This window comes from Sorex fumeus, unplaced genomic scaffold (assembly GCF_029834395.1).
Source record: "Sorex fumeus unplaced genomic scaffold, SorFum_2.1 ptg000095l, whole genome shotgun sequence".
NCBI classification, from domain to species: Eukaryota; Metazoa; Chordata; class Mammalia; order Eulipotyphla; family Soricidae; genus Sorex; species Sorex fumeus.
Window position 1 is genome coordinate 838978 of NW_026606152.1, and position 25387 is coordinate 864364.

Here is a 25387-nt window from a genome sequence, read left to right on the forward strand (position 1 = left end):
AGGTGTGAGCCCTGGGGTGGGGCTCCCGGAGGCCCTGGGGCTCTCCTTGGCGGGGACTCCCAGCTGACTCTGACTTGCAAAGGGTGTGGAACTAGTCCCCCACTCTGGTGAGTCGCCACCATTTCCCTGACAGGGCCATCCCCCCAGGAACTGGGGACCGGCCCTCCTTCCCCCCTGAGAAATGAGGGCTGGAGCCAGAACATGTCCTAGTGTTTTTATTATTCCTTAAGTAACTGGGGAGTACAAAGTCTCCCTCTTCTGTACTTAAAAAAAAAAGAAACAAAAAAAAAAAAGAGAGAAACAAAACCAAACCCAAAACGTCCTCTGCATAGGCAGTCGCCTTCTGGAACATTCCGTTTCCCAGATAAGCCCTTCCCGTTGGCGGGTGTGTTGCTAGGTGGGACGAGAAGAGAATCATTCCCGGGATCCTACAGGGGCGCTCGGGGCAGCATTCCTTTATTTCCTTGCACGAAACAAAAACCCTGGACGGACGAACCCGAACTACGGCACCTACTTTCACCACACTGGTGGCACTCACGGCACGGGGGTCACCACCTCGGGGACAAGAGACGGACACGGCACGAGATATCTAGGGGGCACGAGCTCAAACCACGGGCTGCGGCAGCCGCGCCACACAGCCGCCCGCCGCTAGGGGGCGCTGGGCCGGGCTCTGCGGGCACAGGTAATCTAAGACACAACACGTACTGGGGGTTCGAGGTACACTAGCCTAGGCGGGCCTCCGGCCCAGGGGCCCCACTGGACACCACAGTCACCTCCGGCGGCGTGGGCCGGGATCTAGGGGTCTCCATGCGACGCTAACAGCGGGGGTTCTTGGGGGAGGGGTCAACAGTCAGTGCCTTGCTTCTTAGGACGGTATCTGATCAGAGAGGGGGCGGGCCGGGGGTCACGGGGACGGGCCGGGGCAGGAGCCCTGGACTGCAGTTCCAGCTGCAAAGAAGGGGGGTTGGTTTCTTTCCCCGCTGGTCACCTCCAGCCGCGACCAGGGGGCCCGGGGGGGAAGGGCAAGGCGTGAGGCCGGCCCGGGACCACGCTGGTGCCGGGCGCCCCGTGCCCAGGTGGGGTGGCGGGGGGCCCCGAGGGCCTGTGGGCGGGCAGGCGGGAGGCGCCCTCCCCCGCCCCGGCAGAGGCGGCTACAACTCGTCGGAGCGGATGACGTGGAAGAGGGTGACGTTGTAGAGGATCTGGTGGCCGTTGTTCCAGGCGTAGAGCGCCCGGTCCTTGGGGTTGTAGTCCAGCATGGAGATGTGCGAGTACTTGTTCTGGAAGGGGATGTCGATGTACTCGTAGGTGGAGGCGTTGGTCTGGTAGGCGTAGTGCACCTTGGTGCCGCCCGAGTAGCCGTTGGTGACGTAGAGCGTCCCGCAGATGATGAAGGCCTCGCCCGCGCTGCGCTTGGGGTAGCTGGTGTTCCAGGTGCGCAGCACCTGCAGGGACACGGGGTCCAGCTTGCTGATGACGATGTTGCCCGCGTTCTGGTTGGTGGCGTACACGGCCCACAGCCCGTTCTCGTCCACCATGAGGTCGATGTCCGAGTGGCCGCCCCAGGCGTAGTGGTACATGTTGTTGTAGCCCGCGTAGTCCAGGCTGCGCGTCTTCAGGATGCTCTCGGTCTTCAGGTCGAAGCGGATGACGATGTGGCTCTGGAACTTGTTGAAGTAGATGGAGCCGTTGTACACCACCTGCCCCGTGCCGGACCAGGGGTGCGGCAGCCGGTGCGACGTGAAATTGTCGGTGGCCATGAAGTCCACCATGGACTTGTACTCGCGCACGAAGCGGTTATTGTGATAGCCGTCCATGTACCACACCTGCGGGGGACAGCGAGGGGTCAGCGGTGCCCGCGGGGCCGGGAGGAAGGTCTTGGCGGGGCCCCATTCTGGCTCCAAGCCCACGGGACCCTTTCACCTGGGGCCTGGGGACCAGAGAAAGATGGGGCCTGGCCATGGGGTGCCCAGGAAGGACACGCAACAGAGGGGGTGGGCGAGAAGGTGGCACTGACGAGCCGCACCCCTCAGCGTGTCCTCTAGTGGCGGCAACAGCCCCCCCAGTACAGCCTTCCAGGTAGGGGTCTCTAGGCTGCGGGGGCTCGGTCCCTCGGGAGCTTCCTGCTCTGTCCCCACATGGGCGTCCTGTACCTTCTCCCTATCTGGGGCGGGAAGGGTCTGGGGCCAGCGAGCAGGGCAGCCTGAGGGGTCCCGGGTGGGCCACCTCTGCTTCCGCAGCGTCCACGGCGCTGACCCGAGTCAAGGTGACGTCCAGCGCGTGAGCGGGCGTCTGTCTGCACGGCGTCACCGGGGCTGCACTGAATCACCGGCTGGCAGGCAGACGGCCACTAATTTGGCATTTGGGATATTTCGTGCGTCATCACTCGTCACCCCATGGAGGGGTGGCATGCCTGAAGGATGTGGGTCTCGGGGAAGGCGCCTCCCCCGCTGAGTCTGGAGGTGCAGGGGCGGTTTCTCTGCCTAAGTCACCCCGTGAGTGGGAATGGAGCAGAGAGCGGCCCTGGCGGAGGGCACCGGGCCAGCCGCCAGCCACGTGACTTCACGGGCAGGCAGCGCGGCCTCGTCCCAGGCTCCGGGGGCTGCAGGCTTCAACCCCGCGTGACTTGGGAGTTCAAAGGGCGCCGGGCTTGCCTGGCCGCCTTCAAGGCACACCTGTGTAACGAGATTCCCCTCCCAGCCGGGTCTCACTGGAGGCTTGGAGGGGATTCTGCAGACCTGCCTGAGGGGTGTGGGCCACAGAACAGAACCTGGAGGGCAGACCCGCTCACCGCCAGCACTGGCCCCACTGCACACCTGGGCTCCAGGCACTCCAGGAGCCCACGAATTCCTGTGAGCTCCCGCTGAGTCTCAGGGAACTGCCCTGGCTCTCTCAAGTGTTGGCCCCAGTGGGTGGGTGTACATAGGTGGGTCACACCGGGAACAACCACAGCTGTGCCAGGGCTCTCTGGGGGCGGAGCCAGGGCCCTCTGGGGGTGGGGCCAGGTTTCTCTGGGGGCGGAGCCAGTACTCCCTGGGGGCGGAGCCAGGGCTCTCTGGGGTGGAACCAGGTATCTGTGGGCAGGGTCAAGTCAGGTAATGCTGCTTTGTAGTTCTGGGTGCAGGTGAGACTGTGGGCTTTGAGCTGCTCTCTGTGGGGTGTGGCCCCTGGCCCCGGGGATGGCTGCCTCACTCTTTCCTCTGTTCCCATGGGGTTGAACAACCCTTTTTCTGGGTCCTGTCCCCAAATCCTCACTCAGTTGCTTTGAATAGTGGTCCTGGAGCCAAGGTTTTAAAAACCTGCTCTCTTGATGATTCACCCTTGTTAAAACCTCAACTTTAACTCCAAGGCACGTGTGTGGAGCAGGAAGGTCAGCCTGTGGGGTCCCACCAGGGCCAGCTCCTTCTTCCCTCCCACCGTGAGAATCCTCTCCCAGGCTGGTCTGGGCCCACATCTGGTGAAGCTGAGCTCTGGGACGTGTGTGGGTCGCAGCAAGGGGTGGCACCAGCCCTTTGATGGGGTGGGGGAGGGGAGCCCCCGCCAAGCACATGGTCTCAGCTCCGGCTCTAGAAGCAGGCACCCATCTGATGCTCTTGGCGGGGCGACACATGGCCCCTCCCCACTGCTCAGGGACCTACAGGGTGGGAAGCCACCCGGCGCCTCTCCTACAGGGACAACGGCCGGAATCCCAAGGGCAGGCAGACCAAATGGGGTGCACGGGCAGAGTGGGGTGAAGCTCCAGGGGTGCACAAAGCTCCCCGGGGAGGCAGAGCCTGGCGGGGCATGTGGGCCTGACTCAGGACAGCGTCTCAGGTGCCCGGTGCCCTCAGCACACCTGGTTTGCGTCGGAACTTCTGGGCAGGAGCCTGGGGGTGGAACGGAGTCTGGCACCCAGCCCGGGCTCCTGGGCCGGCGGGCAGGGAGAGCACTGCGGGCATCCTGGCACACAGTGCCCGCTCGGCCCAGCCCCCGGGAGCAGAGAGCGTTGCTCGGCCCTCCGCATCCCGCTCCCCCGGGCCCCCCCCTTCTGCCCTCCACGGCCGCCAGCGGCAAGCTGGCATTGATCGGGGTTTTGCTGGGGAGTATTATTGGTTTCCTGCCTGTGTGATCAAATTAGAAGGAGGCACGGAAAAGGGAAAACAAACAGTTCTCCGCCGGATCGAGGCCAGGACCCCGGACGGCCACTCAGAGGCAAGGAGCTGCGAGGCCGTGCTAGGTGCTCCAGAGCCACCACCAGAGTCCCCACCAGCCCGCGCTCTCCTGCCCCTCCCTTGCCCCTCCCCCTCCCGCAGCCTCCTGTCCGCAGGCCCGGTCCATCAGCACCGCCTCCTCTCCGGGAAGGTGATGGAGTCATCAAGCAGAAAATAGCTGTCTAATTAGGAAAAGCATCCATCACCACCGCGACAGCTTTGCCAACACCCTCCGCCGCGCCCGCGGGAGTGAGCAGCTGCGGCCGGCCGGCAGGAGTCGGGGGCCACGGGAGGAGTCAGAGCAACGACCAGCTGATCGGGGCTCTCGCCCTGCCCGGCCCGGAGGCAGGTCCGCGGCTCCTGGGCAGCCCCAGGCCAGTCGGGCCAGCTGGTGCTTCCCAGAGGACAGTGCGGCAGGCAGGCGGCCGGCGGCTGGGGGAGGGGCGTGGGCCCGGCAGATGCTGCTTAATAAAACGGGACGCTCCCGCCAACACCGGGGCCCTGTCAGAGTGAAGGGGGGCTCCCGGGTGACCGAGCGCCCAGCGACCCGCCGCCGCCGCCTGGCTCGGTTCCTGCGGCGTTGGCACAGCATCTGCGGGGAGCACGCGCCAACCCAAGCTGGGAACAGAGGCGGGCCCTCCGGAGGTGTGCGGAGGTGTGCGGGTGACAACTCGGAGGCTGACTGTCGGGAAACGAGCTGTCAGCAGGAGGGACACAGCCCAAACAACCTGCCGCCCAACTGGGTGGGCCAGGCAAGTCCCCGCCTGGCCTCGAGGCCCCGCCCACACCGCGCCCAGGCCCCGCCCACCGAGGCCCCGCCCCCTTGGCCTCCGGGGTTCCTTGACACAGCTCCCCAATTCTGGAAGGAAGAGCTAAGAAAGCTTTGTTCTCAGCTCAACACCAAGAGACTGACGTCTTGAGATCCAGAGAAGCTTCTAGGAGCCCTCCCAACAGTGGCCCCACCTCCTTGGCAGGGGCCAAGAGGAGCACATGACCTTCCCAGGGCAGCGCCCCATCTCTCCTCAATGTGTCCCCCCGGGCGGGGCGCTCTCCCCATCAGCTGGTGCACGCGTTCTCATCAGCATGAAGGAGCCAGCGGAACCACAAGGGCCGGCACGCTGGGACCAGCCTCTCCCTCCTGGGGAAGATGCGAACCAGGTGCCTGCACGGCCTACAGGGGCTTCGTCCTGCGGTACTGCCCCGGGTCTGGGGTTCTGGGTCGGCACGAGGCCTGGACCCACACCCGGGCCCCCAAACTCGGGGCAACCAAGCACTGCATGAGGGTGGCCACGGGTGCCCAACCCCCACAGTTCACGGGGTCCAAAATCCAGGCTCAGCCTAGAGGTCAGAGACTCACCCGGTTATCGCCCTCTGGGGCCAGGGGGTCTGTCATCCAGGACCCGAACCGTGAGCCTGACGTCTTGATGGTCACCGGGTCGCTGATGCCCGTCAGCTTACCGCATGCTGGAAGAGAACACGCAGGGCGACGTCAGCGGGCCTGAGCCCTCCCGCCAGCAGCCCGGCAGCCCCTCCCGCCCCACTGGACAGGGTGCAAGCCAGGGGCCTGCGGGGCCTGGCAGCTGGCCCTGGGGGTCTCTGTCTCATGCTGGGGCTGGGAGTTGGCCTTGGCGGTCTCTGTCTTGTCTCATGAGGGTGCTGGGAGATGGCCCTGGGGGTCTCTGTCTCCTGTGGGGGGCTGGGAGCTGAACTTGGGGGTCTCTGTCTCCTGCGGGGGCTGGGAGCTGGCCTTGGTGGTCTCTGTCTTGTCTCATGAGGGCGCTGGGAGCTGGCCCTGGGGGTCTCTGTCTCCTGTGGGGGGCTGGGAGCTGACTTGGGGGTCTCTGTCTCCTGTGGGGGGCTGGGAGCTGGCCCTGGAGGTCTCTGTTTCCTGTGGGTGCTGGGAGCTGGCCTTGGGGGTCTCTGTCACTTGCGGGGGCTGAGAGCTGACCCTGGGGGTCTCTGTCTCCTGCGGGGGCTGGGACCTGGTCCTAGGAGTCTCTGTCTCCTGCAGGGGCTGGGAGCTGGCCTTGGGGGTCTCTGTCTCCTGCAGGGGCTGGGAGCTGGCCCTGGGGGTCTCTGTCTCCTGTGGGGGCTGGGAGCTGAGCCCTTCTGTCGAGAGCAGCATTCTGGAGACAAGTGATGGACAGGATGCTGCACGTGTGGGATGCTGGTGTGGCCTCAGCACCCCCATGCTGGACGGAGAGTGACAAGGGGGGCAATTCTTCCGTAATTCATGCCGCACGCTGCACCCCAGATCAGCTCTCAGCCCCTCTACATCTGCTCTCCCCTCTGGGGGCACCCGGGGGGACAGCGACTGTGACCCTCTGACCTTAGGCCCTCAGCTGCCCATGCATCCCGTCTCGTCCAGGCCGGCTGCACGGAGCTGCCCAGCCACCCCCAAGCTGCAAGGCCAGAGGCACCCTCACAGCAAAGGGTCGGGGCTGTGCCAGCCGCCCCCCAGGTGCCCCTCCCAGAACCGGAAATGGGTCGAATCTGCCATCTGCATCCTCCTACAAGAAAGACGCACCCTAGCCCCAGCTCCTCCCTGGGCCGGACACTGCAGAGGCCTCGGGCGCCTGATGGCAGAACACACCACAGCCCGACTCCCAGGGCCGCCTCTGACCCACATTCCCGAGAAACGCCCCCACACTTCACACGCCTTGGCCCCGAGCCGGGCTCTCCCTCGGGCGGCGCAGGTGCTGCGGCTGAAGACCAGCTGGGCCCGACCCTGCTGTGGTGGGGGGTGGGGCGGGGTGCCCGGCTCAGCCAGGACCCACAGCCTCTCTGGGCGTGAAAAGGGGGGTCTGAAGCCCACCCAGCTTCTGCTTCCCCCCTTCATGCCTTGGAGATTGGGGGCTTGGTTAGGGGCCTGGTCAGGAGAAGAAACAGAACCGAATGTGTCCTAGGGAGGTGGCGGCTCGCCTTAGCCACTGCTGGGGGCAGGGGTCCACTTAGTCTCTCTGGGGGGCGGGGTCCGCCTTGGTCTCTCTGGGGGGTGTTTTGGCTGTCCTGTGAGTCAGCTGCTCCCTCTATCTGGGGTCAGAGGCCAGTGGTGACAGGGATAGTGGCCCCATGACCTCCTGGGGGCCTGGCCCCGCCTACGGAGGGGTCCCAGGGCAGGTCCTGGAGGAAACATCCAGGGCCTGGCCCAAGGGCATCACTTGGGTGTGGGGGCTCAGCCGACACGCTACTGGGTGCCCCAGTCTGGGCAGAGGCCCCTGCACGCCACCTCCACAAAGGACTATATAGTGTCCCTCCCTGGACAGCGTCTCCCTGGACAAGCACCCTCCCCTGGGTGGCACCCTGCACCTCCGCTGACTTTTGTTTTTGTTTTTTTGCTTTTTGGATCACACCTGGTGATGCACAGGGGTTACTCCTGGCTCTGCACTCAGGAATCACTCCTGGTGGTGCTTGGGGGACCCTATGGGATGCTGGGAATCAAAGCCGGGTCCCCGCTGTGCTGTCGCTCCAGCCCCTCCACTGGCTTTTGTCCTCCAGAAGCTCCCCACAGACCTTCCCTCTCGGCCCCCACCGCTGCACTCCTTCTCGCCTGCACCCTGAGCCTGGGGGAGCTGAGGGTCCTGTCTCCCGCCTGGGACAGTCCAAGAGTGAATGTATAAAGCGAATGAATGAATGCAGGAATGAACTAGTGAATGAGTGAATGAATGAAGCGCTCGCTGCTCAGGCACTGGGACTCTCTCAGGAGTGCCCAGCGCCCTCCGAGTACCCGGCATGCGAATGGGGTGGAAGGTGGCAGCAGGCTTGGGCTCGGGGCCCTGGGGAGGAGCGGCCCTGGTGGCCCGAGCGCCCTGGGCCTCCCTGCCTCCGGACGCTGCCCTGGGTGAGAGGGCAGGCGGGCGGGCTGAGGGAGGGACCTTCACGGGGCTGGAGGGCAGAGCAGGTCGGGGCTCCTGCTCTCCCGGGCTGTGTGCCCGCCCTGCTTGAGTCAGGAGTTATTTTTGGTTCTACGTCCAGACGGTGCTGCCAAGACCTGGAAACTGACAGGACCTAAAAAAGCCCCAGGCAGAGCCTCAGTGCTCTCCGGAAGGTTCCCAGATCTGGACAACCCTGGAGGCGCAGGGGGAGGAGGGAGGATGGGGGGGGGAGGAGGGGGAGGAGAGGAGGGGGGAGGAGGGAGGAGGTGAGGGGGGAGGAAGGAAGAGAGGAGGGAGGGGAGGATGGGGAGGAGGGAGGGGAGGAGAGGAGGGGGAGAGGAGGGGAGGGGGAGACGAGAGGGGGAGGGGGAGGAGAGGAGAAGGAGCTGGGAGGAAAGCAGGGGAGAGAAGAGGTGAGCGGCAGGGGGCAGCAGAGAGGGGAGTGGGGCAAGGGGGGGGCGTGCAGGTGCCCCTCGGAGCAGGGGTTGGGGGCAGCACCCCAGCCTGGAGAGCCCAGAAACCAGGGTCTGGAGCAAGGGTGCCCCCTGGCTGGATGCCTGGCAGAGCAGCGGCCTGCAGCCAGCCTGTCCCCCCAGGTCTCCTCCCCCCACCCCCTCCGCCCTGGGCCCCTCCCCCAATGCCCCTCCCTGGTTCTGAGCAGGAGGCCCCTAGCGGAGCAGTATGACAAAAAAATTTTCTTTTTGGCTTTCTGGGTCACGCCCGGCAATGCTCAGGGCTACTCTGGGCTTTGTGCTCAAATCACTCCTGGCAATGCTGGGGGATCCAACCTGGGTCGCGTGTGCAAAGCAAACGCCCTCCCCGCTGTACTAGTGCTCCAGCCCGCAGGGCCCAGGTGACCAGCCCTGCCCAGGCACCAGGCCGAGCCAGGTGGACGCTCCCAGCCCCACGCCCAGAGCCCAGACCCGCCCCAGCAAGGCCTCTGCGCACGGCCAGCAGGCTCCCCAGGGAAGGCAACGCCCCATAAAAGGGTGCCCAGAGGGGTGGGACGTCTGCCCAGGCACGAGTGTCTGGGGTGCTGGGGTCTGGGGGACCCTCGGCTCGAAGCACGGGCCAGGCCTGTCCGCTCCCAGAACCACCAGCCACATGGGCTTGAAGAGAAGGGGGCAGGAGGACCACGAGGGCCCCCGACACCTTTTCCACGGTGGCACCAGCGACACCACAGTCACAGCCCGGGGCCTGCTCCCCTGCGAAGCCAGGCTGAGGCAGCGCAGGGGCCGACTCAGGCCGTGTGTCACAGAAGGGGGGTCCAAAGCTGACCGCCTCCCGTGGTTCGGCCCCCTACCCGCTGCCCACCGCTAGCGCCCACTCTGCCTCACCTTGTCGACCCACCCACCCTCGACCTCCAGCCTCCTGAGCCTCACCCCGCCCATCCACCCCGTCACGCCCCCACCCACACACCCACCCTACCCCATCTCTCCCTCCACTCACCCATCGCTCCCTCCACCAGTCGCTCACTCTCCAGCCGTCCACTTAGCATCCACCCACCCACCACTCACACACCCACCCACCACCTGTCCCCCCACCCAGCCATCACCCGCCCATCTGTGCACCCACCACCTGCATCTGCCTGCCAGCCCCACCAGAGCAAGGACACGGGTGCCCTACACCATCACTCGCAAAGAGGCAGGGTACATGGCTAAGGCCACCCTCACAGCTGGTGGTCGAAGTCGCCTATGGGGCCTGGTCTGGGGGACAGAGGGTCTGTGTCCAGCCATGGTCTCTCCCTCCAAAGAACCGGGAGCAGGGAAAGCGTGATTCTCCCTGGGGCCTCGCGGCCGGTCCTCCTCTCCTCCCCAGTAACCGTCTCTCCCCCAGGGGTAACCACGCAAAGCCGTTTCCAAACATAGCCGGGCACAGAGGCACGAGGCGGGGGGAGGGGGTGTCCCAGGGGCCGGGCCTCCCCCAGCGCCACTGTTGGAACTTCCTGCTCTGAATTTCCATTGTGCAACATGGCCCTGGCATGGAAAACACGATTGCGTTTTTCTTTTTTGTAGGGGGGGCGGCACACCCAGCGATGCTCAGGGCTTACTCCTAGCTCTGCGCAGGAATCACTCCTGTTGGTGTTTGTGGGACTATATGGGGTGCTGGGGATTGAACTTGGGTCAGCCACGTACAAGGCCAACACCTCCAGGTTCAGAGAAAGAGCACATCCCCCCCAACACCCCCACTGCGCTGGGAGGGCCTGTGGGGAGGGTGGTCTCAGGAGTGCAGGGCCTCTATGGGCAGGGACCCAAGGTGGTCGCTCTGGAAGCGGCCCTGGGACCCTATGGTCACCCCCTTCCCAAACCTCCATGCGGCCAGGGCAGAGCCCACACACTGGCCATGCCTCCCCACGCCGAGACACACGGACACACGGAAAACGCTCACAGCCCCGGTCGCTGCAGGGCACGGGAGGGATGCTGTCCCAGGGTGACCCGCTGGGAGCCGTCTCCCCACTTGGGACCCCCCATGCAAGCCCCTCGAGGGGAAACTGCTTCCGGGGATCTGCTCTCGGGGACCTGGGGGTCTGCAGCGTGACGGGGCGGGAAGCTGAAGGAACCGAGGAGCATCCGCACCGCCTGGGGCTCCCTCCCACAGCACCCGCGCTGCTGCACACGCCATGCGTGACGGCCACGCACCTCTGGGTGACGACCAGCCAGCAGGGAGGCTCATTTTTAGCACAAGTCTAAAGATGGAATCGGGGTTCCGAATGTGGCGCTTTACAGCACACCCCGATGGTCCCACCCGCAAAGGCGCGAAAGCAATTAACAGCACGCCCACAGCCAGGGGGCCAGCGGGAGAAGAATCCCCCGCGCCAGGCCCTGCCGGCGAGCTGAGCCTTTCCCGGTCAGAGTCCCCCGACAGCCACAGGCCCGACCTTTCCACTGTGGGGGCTTTGGGGACACGCCCAAGTGCTCAGGACGTCCTGACTGGTCGGGGACTCGCCTGGCAGTGCTCAGGGCATCCTGTGCAGTGCTGGGCTTGGAACCAGGGCCAGCTGCCCGCAAGGCCAGCCCCGTCCCCGTGCCCCAGTGCTACCTCTCTCCCCGATCCACAGTGACCCCGTCTCTCCCCTGACCCCACAGTGAGTGACCCCGTCTCTCCCCTGATCCCAGTCAGTGACCCTGTCTCTCTAGGACCCTGCAGCCCTGATTTTTACCTGCACAAAACTTGAGGCAGAGGTTTCCAGCCCGACTAGACTGTGTCAAGGACTCATGCAACACACACGCATATGCACACATATGGGAACATACGCACACACATGCCTGCACATAGACATGGACACATGCACACATGATCACGCATGCCTACGTACAATGCTCACAAGGCTTGCACACACATGCAAACATGTGAACATATATGCACACATGACCACACATCTGTGCACATGTTAGCACACACACCTGCATATACATGACACACCTGCACATGTGATCAATCACGTCTGTACACACATGCCTGAACACACTTGTTCACATACAGGCTTTCATACACATACATGTACACATATACACATAACACACATGCACACACGATCACAATGCCAGCACATGTGTTAATACAGGTTTGTGCGTACACACTTGCACACACCTACACACGCCTGTATAAGCACCTGCATAAATGCACACATACTCGTTCACACACTTGCATACACACCTGCACATATGCCTGCACATACATGCACATGCTCACACACTTGCACTCACCTGCACACACACACACACACACACCCCTGCACAATCACATATCCCCACACACCCATGCCAACATGCAGGCTTGCATATGCACACGTGCACATACGTACACACACTTGGATACATACCTGCACACACCTACACGCACTCACACACACCTGCTCCTACATGCGCCCACGCACACACACACACTCTTGCACACCTGCACCCACGCTCACACGCATGCACTCCTGGGCGGGATGGACCAGCTGGTCGTGTTCTGCTCTGTTCTGACACGCAAGGCAGGGAGGTCTGTGCGCTGGCCTGGCCGGGCGCGGGAGTGGCCAAGGCCCGAGGCGGCTACAGCGGCCTCCACTCTCTCCTGCCCGGAGCCCCTAGGGCCAGGCGGGCGTGTCCACTCCGGCCCTGCGCCCGTGTGCGCCCCGCGGGGTGCGGGCCTACCTAGTTTTTGCATGCACGCCCGGAGCCTTTCTTCGAGATTGGACACTCTGCTCTGAAGGTCATCGTAGTCGTGGGCGCCAATCTCCTCTTGCAGCTCGTTTAGCACTGTCGTCAGATTCTGGGCCTCGTCTTTAAACTGCAATACCAATTTGGCATCGGCCTTGTACTCTTCCAACACAGGGATCAAAGGCCTAAGTTCATCCATTTTCGCTTTTATCGCCTGCAAGGTTAAAATAAGCTGGGTTCAGAGCGGTGCGTGCAAAAACTGTCACCCCCTGCCTTGGCCTGCTGCGCCCGGGGCGGGGCTGCGTGTATTCCCGCCTCCTGCACGGGGCGCGTTATTCTGGTCCCAGGAGTTAGGAGAAAATATTAAACAGTTCAGAACACCAACATATTTGGGAAAGGTCTTTATTGTCAGTTTAGAATGCAACATCTTAAGGTTACATGCTTGAAAGTCACATACACAAAGTTCTTTTTTTTTCTTTTTCAAAAAAATGCATTGACAAGGGTGCAAACTATCCATGAAATGCGTCTACAGTCACATGCAAAAGAGGGTCCTGGTGGAGGCCAAGGTTCCTGAGGGATATGGTGCTAAGGGTTGGAAAATAAGAGTGAAAATGACGGGTGCAAAAAGCTTTCGGGCCCTCTGTCATGGTTACATGGGAGTGCACTGCTTCTTCAATCACTGCGACACTGAAAAACGCTTTTTAGTTAGCCCTGCAAGCAAGAAAATGAAAGACCGTTGAAGAGCCAGCTCACAGCCTGCCCTAAACAGCCATTCATAGACAAATCCCTCTCGGTCACAAAAAAGCCCACCACGACCAGGGGCGCCCGGCTCTGCGGTCATGGCTCGGCTTCCCTGAGGCTCTGGGGCGACCACGGAGGCCGCCCCCAGCCCCATGGCCCCCCAGTTCTGGAACCGGGGGAGCCGCAGACAGGGCTGGCCAGGCGAGCTGCCCCCTGGGCCATGCGCCCCGGGGCCCACCCAGAAAGGGGAGCCCCACCTCCGGGAGAGACACAAACTCTTTTCGGTGGGGGTGGCCAAAAGCTCCTTCCAGGAGAAAGCAAGAGGGTGGGGGCCGGGGCAGGCGCCCCCAGTCCAACACCTGCCTCCCTGCACGGCTCCTTCCCGAGGAGGAGCCGCTCGCTCTTCTTTTATTGATGACACAGATTTGTAACTTCATTAGCTTGTCAATGCGTGTATGTTCGTGCATGTAACTCGCGCTTCTCCGAGCGAGCGCATCAAAGAGAAGCATTAGCATAAAGGGCGTCAGCATTTCTCGGCCGGGCTGTGCAGTTTGACCTGACCGTTTACCTCCGGGCTCGAATTCTCATTAACACGCATGTAGACCTTAATTAAGGTGCATATAATTTCCCAATTTAGCCAGGGAGGCGCGGGGCCCTGCGGGCGCATATATTCATACTCGAGCGTATGTATATATAGCCGGGCCCCGTGCACGGGCTCTAACGGCCATGACCTCCGCCGTTAGAGCCGCACTTACCCCAAGTGACAAAGAGGTTGGTGTCTCTCTGCCTGCTGCCCCGAGGTGCCCACCCCGCCCAGACTGGGGTCAGCTCATCCTCTGACAACGTCATCCGCCTGCAGCCGCCGGGAGAGGGGACCCCGGTGCCCACCCCTGACCAGGACCTGGGCAGCGACCGCTGGGCCCGAGGTCCGTCTGTGGCTACACGCTCTGCTCCGGCCGCTCCCCAGGGCGGCCGGGGCGCCTACCTTGAACTGCCTGGCCAGGTGCTGCTTGTGGCTCTCCTCCACCTGCCGGAACTTCGTCTCCAGACCCTTCATCTGATTCTCCATCTTCTCCACGTACTGCAGGTCCCTTTGGGTCCTCCTGTCCAGTACCTCGATGGACTGTGACATGTTCTGCACCTGTCGAAGGATGACACCTGGCTGGAGCAGACGCGGGGTGACGGGGGGCACAGGGGGCCCCGGTGGCTCGTCTGCTTCCTAACAGCGACGGTGACCTTTCGTGCAGGCCACCGCGTGCGGGGTCCAGCTGCAGTCATGCATTATTTACTACTTAATCACCAGTGTCGGGGCTGGGAGCACCAACCACGGCCAGTGGGTTTGTAAACATACTCTCTGCCATGCCCCCTGCAGGGACACCCCCAGCCCATGGCCCCACTCCAGCTGTGTGGCTGGATGTGATTCATCTGGCGGGGAGAGAGGGTGGATTGTCCCCGGTCCCTGGCGGGGTGGGTCTGAGCTGGCCTCCACGCCGGCCGTGACCAGGGCGGGGGCAGACGCCTCCCCCGAGAGGTATGTCTGGGACCAGATCTGTCAGGTGCAGGGCCTCTACAGAGGCAAGGAAGCAGGGACCCCCCCCAAGCCCCCCCGCCTTCCTCGTTCCTGCAACGCCATCCCCTCCTGCACTGCCACGGACCCGCCCATGCAGAACCCGGCCAGGATCAATCACGACAAACGAGGAATCCCGGTGTACGTCTCCACCGGCCCATCTGAACCGAGGCTCGCCTGAGACAGAGCTTTAATATTCAACAGGGTTCCGGGAGCTTGAAAGAAAACCAGTTTTACGGCAGCCACCTGCCAGCGCATCTGATTTTCTGGGAAGCGGCGGGCACGCGGGGGGTGGGGGGGGCCAGGAGGCAGCGCTCAGCCCTGGCCGCCCCGGACACCACAGGCCCAGCGCCGGGTCATCTGCTGGGCGCCGAGTCCAATTACCAGGCGGGGCGGGGGGAGGCCCCCAGGCCGCCTCCTCCCTGCGGTTCTGCTGAGCATATGCTGCCTCGTGGTGAAGCCCAGCCCTGCTGGGGGGGGATGGGCACTGCCCACCCGTCACCCTTAAAGGGCAGGGATGGGAAATGTGGGCCTGTCACCTCCAGTAAGGCCCCGGGGGGTGAGTGTCTGCGTGCGGGGTGAGACACCCCACTCCTGCCTGGTTTACCCTGCCACTGCACGAAGAAGCAGCACTTCTTTCTTGAGGGGGGTTGGCTTTGGGGCTTGGGGGTCCGATGGGAGGCTGGGGATCGAACTCGGGTCGGCCTCGTGCACGGTGAGCGCCTCCCCTTCGTCCTACCGCTCCAGCCCAAACGGGAAACACTAAAAGACCCACAGTGGAGTCTTGAAACAAAACATGAAGTGAAGAGGTAAAGCTACTCTGCCCTTCAACAGCTCGGCACAGTGCTCCCGAGTCCTCCAAACAGCTCAGCAGCAGTGCTCCGGAGTCCCTGACCCCCTAAACAGCTCACAGTGCTCCAGAATCCCCCTAAGCAGCAGTGCTCAGAGTCCCTGACCTCTAAACAGCTCGGCAGCAGTGCTTCGGAATCCCCTTAAGCAGCAGTGCTCACGGAGTCCCTGACCTCTAAATAGCTCGGCAGCAGTGCTCACGGGGTCCCTAACCCCTTTTCTGACCACCAGAGAGCAGAAGGTTGAGCCTCATCTTGGCTCTGAGCTCACTGGGCCAGCAGACAAGCTCGGGGCCACATGAACAACAGGCGTGCCTCGCACCCAAGGAGCCCAAGGCTCAGAGCAGGGAAGCCACTGGCCCAAGGCCACACAGCAGTCAGGCACGTTCGCGTCCCAAGCCCACGGTCCAAGTCCAAACTCAGGGCAAGGGTTCTGGGAAGGAGGCTCGCCAGGGGCACCCGCCCGCCCTTGGCCCGGGAAGGTCCCAGAAGCTGGGAGGGCGTGACAGTCACGCCCTGACCAGGGCCGGGCTGCATCCCTGGGAGTCCCTGGCTGGAGCCACCCTGAGGTCACAGGTCCCCCAGGGTCTCCCCTGCTCTGCTCCTCCCCGGCAGGCGGCTGAGCAGGACTCCCCACGCCACCCGCTGGGCTCTGCAGCCTACAAACAGCACTCAGTGCTCAGCCTGGGGGCTGGGGGCGGGGCGCAGCGCTCAGGGCTGCATCCCGGGGGGCTTGTGAGAGGCTGAGCTCTCTGTTGCCCACCAGACGTCCGGTTCCCAGAGCCGGGGGACCTAGTCTCCTGGACACGGAGGCCCCCTGCAAGTCGTCCCCTCCTCCACGATTCTGAATAATTAAAGTTCCAATTAGGGTTCCGCCTCGTTTGGTGTTAATAAATGTTGTGGAATCGCTAAATGCATTTTCCTCCCGTTCTTTTAAAGTGATTTAGCGGGAGGCCAGAGCCGGCAGAACAAAGGAAGACCCTCTGTTTCCAGCACGGAGGGGGGTCGGGGGCAGAACAGGGTCGATGGCAGGGTGAGGGTGGGGGGGAGGGAGGGGGGAGGGAAGGCCTGCTCACCCCCTCCTCGGGCAATTTGGGAAACGGAGCCCAAGACGGAGGGGCTGCTTTCCCGAGGTCGAGGGGGCTTCAGCGGTGGGCGGGCAGGGAGGAGGGACACTGAGCCCCCTCCTGCTCCCCGGGACCCCCCAGCACAGGCTGCCCACTGAGGGCCAGCCCTTCCTTCCACGCACCAAACGGCCCGGCCAGCCCGGGGTGTGGGGGCGTGAGTGTGCAGATGGTGTGTGGTTTGCGCGTGTGTCGCGTGTGTCGTGGTTCGTGCTGAGTGTGTGGTCTGTGTTCATGTGTGCGGATGTGGATGGGCTGGTGTGCCCTGTGCGGATCTGCATATGTCTGTGCATCTGCATGTGTGCGTGTGTAACTGTGTGTCCTCTGGTGTCTGCATGGGGCTTGTTTACAGAGTCCTGCCTGTCTCTCTACACAACCGTGTGGTGGGCAGGTGTTGTTTGTGTGTGTCTGTGTGCAATGACTAGTGTGTCAGGCCTATATTCACGTGTGTTTGTGTGTATAAATGTGCCTATGTCTGTGGTGTCTGTATGCAGTGTATGTGGGGTAGTGTATCTGTATGTGTGTTGAACTGTGAAGTCTGTGCGTAACTATATGTCTGTGGATCGCCATATGTAGAAGACCGTGGTCTCTGTGTGGTATTTATGCTGTCTGTGTGCGTAACTGTATTCTGTGGAATTGTGTGGTCACTGTGTGGTGTTTGTGTGTAACTATATGTTTGTGTGGGGGTGTGTGTATTTTCCTGTCATATCTATGGAACTATGTGGTCTCTCTGTGTTATTTGTAGTCTGTGTGTGTTTTGTAACTATTTCTGTGGGACTGCATGGCCTCTGTGTGGTATCTGTGGTATCTGTGTCTGTGTATGTCTGTGTGGAGTGTTTTTTTTTTTAATGTCTGTGGAACTGTATGGCTTCTGTGTGGTATTTGTGCTATGTGTGTGTAACTGTGTGTCTGTGGAACTGTGTGGCCTCTGTGTAGTGTTTGTAGTGTCTCTATGTGTAACAGCATGTGTCTGTAGAACTGTGTGGCCTCTATGTGATGTCTGTGTGTGCAACTGTGCATATCTGTGGAACTGTGTGGTCTCTGTGTGGTGTTTGTGGTATCCGTGTGCAACTGTGTGTGCCTTTGGAACTGTGCAGTCTTTGTGTGGTATTTGTGATGCCTGTGTGTAATTGCATGTGTCTGTGGAACTGTGTGGCCTCTGTGTAGTGTTTGTGGTGTCTGTGAAACTGCATGTGTCTATAGAGCTATGTGGTCTCTGTGTGGTGTTTGTTGTGTCTGTGTGGCTGGGTCTGACTGTGTGGGATGTGTTTATTTTTCTGTGATGTCTGTGTGTGTAACTGTGTATTCTGTGGAACTGTGTGATCTGTGTGGGGTGTGTATATCTTTCTGTGGTGTGTGTGTATCTATGTGGTGCGTGTGTGTCTGTGTGGGGTGTGTGTGTCTGTGTGTAGGGTGTGTGTCTGTGTCTATGTGGGGTGTGTGTCTGTGTGGTGAGTGTGTCTGTGTGTCTGGGTGGGGTGTGTGTGCATGGCTCCACTCTCTCCTACATGTCGGGCCTTCCCTGGGTGAGGTGATGGGGCTGCCCTTGGCCATCAAGGGAACATGTGGCTTCTTGGAGTGGTCAGTGGCAAATGTGCCTTATGGGCTCTGGTGCCACGGTCCCCCTTCAGGAAGTGGGTGCAAACCCGCCTCCCTGCCCCGTGGTGAAGGCAATGGACAATGGCGCCCAGGTGGACCCTCTTGGCACCAGACCAACCACACACAGGCTGGGAGCACGCCCCAGGACACCCGCAGTGACAGAGATGCTGTCCCCGTTTGGGCTTGGGGGTGGGCGGGAGGACACATGCGAAGAGGGCGGCAGGGCCAGGAAGCCCAGCAGCTTCTCCCAGGCCATGGGGGTCCGGCCAGCCCCCAACCATCCATCTTCCTTCCACCCACTTACCCAGCCCCCACATCCAACCATCCCCGACATCCGCCCACTGACCATCTCCTGCCAAATCTAACCATCCACCACCTACGTCCATTCCCAGCCCACCCTCCAACACCTGCTCCCCCCCCCCACAATCCCCATCAGCTCCTTCCCCTCGGGCCTCCCAGACACATACGGAGGGGGTCACGGGAGCCACATGCCAGACCTGGGCCTGCCTGGTCTTTGTCTCTGTCCCTCTCCCTCTCTCACACACACACTCACATGCACACACACACACACACACACATGCACACACACACACATGCACGCGTGCACATCCGCACACACCTGCACATGCTCACACACACACGCAACCGCACACATGCCCGCGCGCCTCACCTTCTCCAGGAGCTGCCTTAGCTGTTTGGTGCGGGCATCCCGCGAGCACATGGTCTGCTGCGGGGCAACCACCGTGCAGATGCAGCGGCCCTCGCTGTCCTGGGCGGAGCTGTACACCTGCCAGCTGTCCTCAGGGTTGGCGGGCAGCACCTGCAGACAAGGGGGGACCATCAGGGGCGGCCCTGGATACCACATCTGGGCAGCGCCGGCAAAAGTGAAAGGGGGTGTCTGAGCCTGGGCGCAGCGGTCCGAGGGCTGTGCCCCTTGAGTCAGTCCCAAGCTTGGCCACCAAGCAGCCCCGCGGGACAGGAGGGGCCGCTGGCAACTGAAGGGTGGGGTCCAGATGCCCCTTGGGGGAGCAGGGGGTGGCCGCTGCAGCCCAGCGTAGGGAAGAACCACCTGCGCCCCCAGGCTCGGGCCAAGGCTGCCCTCAGACCACCCCGAGATGTCCCCAAGGAGCAGGTGACATGGGGAAGCCTGGGCTGCACCTGGTCCTGCTGTGGGCTTCCCGGCACCCACGGATCCACCTGGCAGCCAGACTGGAGACCCTCCCCTCTGCACCCCTGCAGCCCTTCCCTCCTGGCACCTGCAGCTGGCTCAGCCAGGGGAGGGGGGCACAGGGCGGGGGTGGGATCTGCCCATTTCCGTGGGTTTGGGTCCCGACCGAGCAGAGAAACTGCTGCTGCCCAGGGTCTCCAGGGTCCCCCACCCCATCCGGCGTCCTTGGCGGCAAAGAGGGAGCAGGGGAGGGGCCGTGTCCTTCATGTCCTCCCGGCCCGCCCCTTCCAACAGCGGGTCCCTCGCCTAGACCGCGACCGCGACCGCCTTCCCCGAGTGGGCCCAGCCCCAGGCCTGGCGCGGGAGAACCGCGACGGGGGGAGTCGGGGCGCTCTGGGGGGGGCCGGCAGCCTGGCGGGATGGGGGTGCTCGGCCGCCTGGGGACGGGGCGGAAAGGCGGGAGAGCGAGCGCAGGGGCGCCGCAGCGCCGGCCAGCGAGCGGGGCCCTCCGGGGCGCGGGACTCCGCGCCGGCTGGCCCCGACCCAGCGGGGGCGCAGCGCTCCGGGCCTCCACCCCTGACTCGCGGGGTGACCTTGGACCAGTCGTCGGGTCCCCCGCCTCGGCGCCCTCCCCCTCGTGCACCCAGAGACTTGCTGGAGTTGGCGGAGCCGCAGTCCCCGCTCGGCCCGGCGGCGGCGGCGGGCGCGAGGCGAGGGAGTGGCCGGGCGGGCGCGGGGCGCGCGCGGGGCCGGGCGGGCGCGGGGCGCGGGGCGCGGGGCGCGGGGGGCGTGCGCACTTACGCCGGTGCTGCGGTCGAGCGTCCCGCCGCTGGCCGCCGAGAGCTTGGTGGTGTTGAGGCCCACCAGCGAGGGCAGCGTCTGGGACATCCAGTTGGTGATCATGGCCATGGTGCTCAGCACAACCCCGATCTTGAGCAGCGGCACCGACATCGCGCCTCGCGTCGCCGCCCGCGCCCGCGCCGCGCCGGCGCCGGCCCCGCGTCCCGGGCAGCCTCAGGCGGGCACCGCGGCGGGCAGGGGCGCCCGGCCGAGTCCCCGCGCCCCGCGCGCCCGCCGCCGCCCGCCCGCCGCCGGCCCGCGCGCCCCGGCCATGCCGCCGCCCCGCGCGCCGGGACGAGGCCGCGTCCGCCGCCGGCAAGGGCCGCCCGGCTCTGAGCGCGGCGCGGGCTGCGCGGCGCGCGGGGGCCGCGGCCGGGGGCGGGGACACGGCGGGCGCGGCCGACGCAATCGGCCCAGGAAACGGGTGGAGTTTCCCCGCCGCGCGGCTCCGCGCCGCCCCCTGCCTGCGCCCGCGAGGGCTGCACGCCCGGGCCGGGCCGGGGGCCGCGCGCGCCTCCGCCGGGGGTCCCGGGCGGCCCCGCCCCGCGCGCGGCCGCGGGGGCCCGGGTGCGGGGCCCGAGCGCCGCCCCCCCCGTCCGCCGCGGGTGTCCGGGGCCGCCCGGCCCGGGTCCCGGCGGGCCAGGCCCCCGGGCGCGCCCCGGGGCTTGTTTTCCCGACGAGGCGCGGGCCGGGTGGGGCGGGGGCGCCGCCGGCTCAGCGGCTGGGGCAGGGCGCCGCCTCCCTGCGCGCGCGGGTACTGCAGGCGGGTCGCGCTCCCCGCGGCCCGGGGCTCACCCGCCGCCCCCCGCCGCCGCCCCGGGTGGGGGTCCGCGCCCGCCCCAACCCGGACGCGGCAGCGACGCGCGGCCAGAAGCGACGCCCAGGCGCGGCAGCGGACCCCGGGCTGTGCCCAGACCAACGCGACCACCCGGCCAGGCCCGGCACTGCCCAGGGGCGTCCCGGGGCCCAGCACGCTTGCGATGGAGACCCTGGCCCAGACCTTCGATGCCTCAGTTCCCCGCGTCCTCCCGGTGGGGTGCCAGGAGAAAACCGAGGGGCAGCTGCGGTGCAGCCAGCCTGCAGCCCTGCGCACAGCGCCGGCCGGTGAGGGGCTGGGGACCTCCGCCCCCTCTCCCGGGGCTGCTTCCCGCGGGCACCGTCTCCGAGGGGCTGGGTGGCCGGAGCGCCAGCAACTGCCCAGGACGGAAGTCTCGGGACGCCTTAGGTGCGCGCAGCCAGGGTACCGCAAAGGCCTCTCGCGGGCCGGAAGAGCTTCTCATTCGATTTGATGGCGGGGGCCCACAACCATTTGCAGCCGGCACCCCAGACTCAAAGAGACACAGCCTGGCTGGCATCTAGCAAACAGCGCAGAACTGCCGTCCTGGAGGCTAGACACTCCAGGGGCAGAGGGAGGGAGGGAGGTGCCCACGGTGTTGCCCAGCAGATGGGGTGGACCGGCCCAGGGCCAGGAGTTGATGCCCTGACATGCCCGGCCTGGCTGGTTGGGCCCCCCGGAAGGGCTGATTTCCGCCTGGGCCCTGGGCCTGCACTGGAGGGTGGGGCGGGAGAGCAGCCCACTCCCCCCTCCCCAGCTCCTCCAGACTGGGTGTGCCCAGAAGGAACCCCACAGCCTTCACGCTAGCCCACACCACTGCAACTCTGCCCTGTGCCCTTCACCCCTGCAGGCCGCACCTCTGCACCCTACCGTCTGGGAGGTGCCCGCACACAAGCTCAGAGTCCGGGCTCGCTCTTGGGGGTCACCGCTGCTTCCCACCATCTGAGAGCACCAGCCAGTGCAGACGGCGTCTCCAGAGGCAGAGGAGGGCCAGGGTGGAGGGACTGAGGGGCAGGACGGAGGGACGACAGTGAGTATGGGGCTGGAGGGCCAGGACGAGGGTCTGGGGAGAGGGCTGGGGTCAGAGGCTCGGGTCAAGGCCGGGCGGAATCGGGGCTGGCATCGAGAGCGGGAAGGAGGACCATGTGGGTCCTGGGTCCCCGTGCCTGGGGCGGTCTGCACTCAGGTCTGTAAACGGGGCAGGGAGCGGCCAGGCCGTGGAGGCAGCCCGAGTGTCTGACCCAGGCCCTAGAAGTCACGGCCCAAGGTCATGCCGAGATCCCTACTCCCTGTACCCCCAGCCCTAACCACCACCCCTCCTGCCCAGGGGTTGCTGAGTGGGCATGGGTGGGTAGTGGCCATCGGGGCCCCCTGGACAGGAGGGGCTGGGGCCCCAGAACCTAGTCAGACCCTGACCCCATTCAGGGCAGGACAGCGCCCAAGGCCCCACCTAATGCCATCATCTTGGGGGGCCAGAGTTCCCACATGCAAGTTTGGGGGCACACAAGGCCACCATGAACCTCAGGGGTCCCAGGGACAGATGCCCGGAGCCCCCACCCGCTCAGGCCCAGTGGTGCCCGGCTGTCAGTGGGGCTGGGCTCTGGCTTGTTGGGGTCACCTGTCCTTCCCTCTCACCCGCTCGCCAGCCTGGCCTGGCACACGGGGACCTGCCCCACGGCCCGCAGCAGCTGCCGGCAGGTGTTACGTAATGAAACACCCATCCCTGCGCCAACGGTCGCTCCCTGCGGGCTCGCAGGCACTGGGCCCCACGAGCTGAGAAGCAGCCTCCCTCCCCCTCCACGCCCTGCACAGTCGCTAGGCCTGGTCCCCGCCTGGTCCCCGGGCTCCCTAACCCCGGGCTCCCTAACTGCACGGCTTGGGCCCTGTGGTCCTTTGGAAATGACACCTACTTTTTTCACATCATTTGTCCAGGCTGGGGGGTTTGCAGAGAGTCAGAGAACGGATCGGGGGGCGGGGCGGGGGGAGCAGGGGAGGCAGGAGGAAGAGAGAAGGGAGGAGCGAGATGGGAACAGCAGAAGGGGGAAGGGGAGGGAGGTGGGAGGGAGAGAGAAGGGAAAGAGGGAGGTGATGAGGAGGCGAGGGGAGAATGGGAGAGGAGGGGTGAGGAGAAGGGGAGGAGCGGGGGGAGGGGGCACCCTTAGGAACCCTGCTCAGCCCTGTCTCAGCTTTCTCTGCTGGGAAGGAACTTTCAGAGGTTCTGGACCCAGACACCAGGGGACAGCGCAGGGCTCCTGAGCCCTCTGCCCAGTCGCAGGAAGATGGTCAGGGGCAGGGCGGTCAGGGGCAGGACAGTCAGGGACAGGGCAGTCAGGGGCAGGGCGGTCAGGGGCAGGGCGGTCAGGGGCAGGACGGTCAGGGACAGGGTGGTCAGGGGCCGGGCAGTCAGGGGTGGGGCGGTCAGGGGCAGGATGGCCACGGGCAGGGCAGCCACGGCAGTTCCATAGGGAAGTCCCTGAACCCCCATGTAGGGCAGCAAGCGGGGAGCGGCTTCCCCCAAACCACCGTGCTCAGGGGCAAGAGCCTCGTCCAATCAGGGGAGCCTCCCAGGGAGCCACTCTGCACCCCAGTCCAGCTGCCAAGCTGCCCTCTGCGCCCACCCCAGAGACCCAATGGCTGCCTTCTGACCAAGGCTACATTGTGGCCACCACTGCTCCCTGGTCGGGGCTCGGGCTGGACACAGCCTGGTGTCTATGGCGGGGGGGCACCTGGGCCCGGGTCACATGACGTCTTTGACTTCTGTCCGCAAGCAGCCCTGGGACACTGCACCCCACTTTCCCACTCAAAGGCCGCACCTCCTGAGCTGTCCCCAGGTGGGGCCAGGCGAGAAGTAGGGCAACCCCCGTACCGAGCCCCAGCACTGCCAGCCCCTTCTGGGCCTTCGGGATGGTGCAAACTGTGCCGTGGACCCCAACGGGGAGCTAAAAGGGCCGGTGCCTCCGGTGGGGGGCCGCCCACCCCACAAGCCCTGTTCACTGCCTCCTCAGACCCCACAAGGCCTGCTGCCTCCTGGCCCCCTCACCTGGGCTGGCCGTGCCCCACAAGCCCCTTGACCGTGTGAGGACGCAGACCCGCCCACCCGCCCCCCTGCACAGGGCCACACTGCCGGGGAGCGAGTCTTCCGTCCCCGCATCACACACGGGCAGGGCGTGTCAGGACCGCCATAGCCAGAGACACGGGAACAAGAGGCAGGAGCTCATGCCAGAACCGTTGCTTTCCCCGGCTCCTCCCAAGGGCCCAGGCAGAGTCCAGGGTGCCCCCGCCCCCTGAGACCCTAGAGTCTGCCCCCCTGCCCCGCGCCCCTGCACTCGGCCGCTCATCTCGATCCCCAACAACTAGTAGCAAAGCAGTCGTCGCCCCTCCTCCGGGCAGACGCAGAGCAGCTGCTGGGGGCGGGCCCTGGGCACCCCGACTTCTGGGCAGCTTCAGTGGCCCCCCGGGACTCACCAGCCAACAGGGTCAAGATGGGCTCAGTCCCGTGAAACCAAGCACAGAAAGAACTAGAACCCCAGCCTTCAGCTGCTGCGCCCAGCCAGCCTCCTGCGGCGTAGGCAGGGGCAGGGGCAGGGCAGGGGTCAGGCCACAGGGGCTCGGCCACCATTTCCGCCCAGGGAGTGCGGGGAGCAGCTGAGCTGAGGCCGAGAGCACAGCCCAGATGGGGCCTGAGGGTCACTGGGGCGGCCCCTGAGGACACCCACCTTGTCCACAGCACCCCCAGTCCTGCCAGGGGTGAGGTGACCACAGTCAGGCCACCAGGCTGGAAGGCCAGCAGGGCAGGAAGGCGGGGCTGGCGGAGGAACTGGCCTGAGCCATTTCCAGCCCGGGCTGCCCACCCTTCACCGGCCCCTGCGCCCCGGAGCAGAGGGCCCCGGCCCCTGAGCCTGCCCTGCTGACCACGTCCTCTCCCCCATTCTCCGGGGTCAGACACAGCCCCCAGAATCCCGAAGGACCAAGCAGCCTCGGCAGCAGGTGGCCCTGACGGCCCTCGCCAGGAAGCAGCTGCTCCAACCTGCTTGAGCTCCTGCGGCCGGCCCGCCTGGAGGGGCCTCCCGAGCCCCGCTGCCCTGTAAACCAGCTCCCCAAAGCAGGAGCCGCAAGCCAGGCCTGGGGAGCCCCCCACAGGGCTGTGGCGCTTCTGCCACAGGCTACCGGGTGAGGACCCAGCCGCCACCGGCCACCTCATGAGGGGCAGGGGGCGGGGAGAGCGGGACAGTGCATGTCGACTTCCAGAATCCCCCCTCAGAGTCTCCTCACAGGGGGCCGCCGAGGCTGCGATGGGCCAGGGGCCATCGTCAGGGTCACCCAGAGGGTGCCGGGCAGGACAGAGAGAGAGGGCGCGGGGAGTGGGCAGAGCTCAGGCCCGCAGGAAGCGCGCACCCCACCCCGCGGGAAACACAGGGGCAGGAACACACAGAGCCCCGGTCCTGTGGGCCTGGCATG

The 25387-nt window shown here is 64.8% G+C and overlaps 1 protein-coding gene across 2 annotated transcripts in view; it reads right to left on the reverse strand.

Moving 5' to 3' along the window:
* Window positions 1-200: 200 nt before the first annotated feature.
* Window positions 201-25387, reverse strand: part of OLFM1 (olfactomedin 1) — a 28787-nt gene continuing 3600 nt past the window's right edge. The window contains exons 1-6 of one of the 2 annotated variants that reach the window (XM_056132860.1): window positions 20056-20288; window positions 18757-18906; window positions 13934-14089; window positions 12202-12421; window positions 5548-5654; window positions 201-1826 (exon numbers count right to left, since the gene is read on the reverse strand). In XM_056132860.1, coding sequence (XP_055988835.1) covers window positions 1152-1826; window positions 5548-5654; window positions 12202-12421; window positions 13934-14089; window positions 18757-18906; window positions 20056-20205 — 1458 coding nt within the window. In that variant the 5' untranslated portion in view covers window positions 20206-20288 and the 3' untranslated portion in view covers window positions 201-1151. Of the gene's footprint in view, window positions 1827-5547; window positions 5655-12201; window positions 12422-13933; window positions 14090-18756; window positions 18907-20055; window positions 20289-25387 lie in introns of those variants that run through there. The other variant, XM_056132861.1, reaches the window with a different exon arrangement.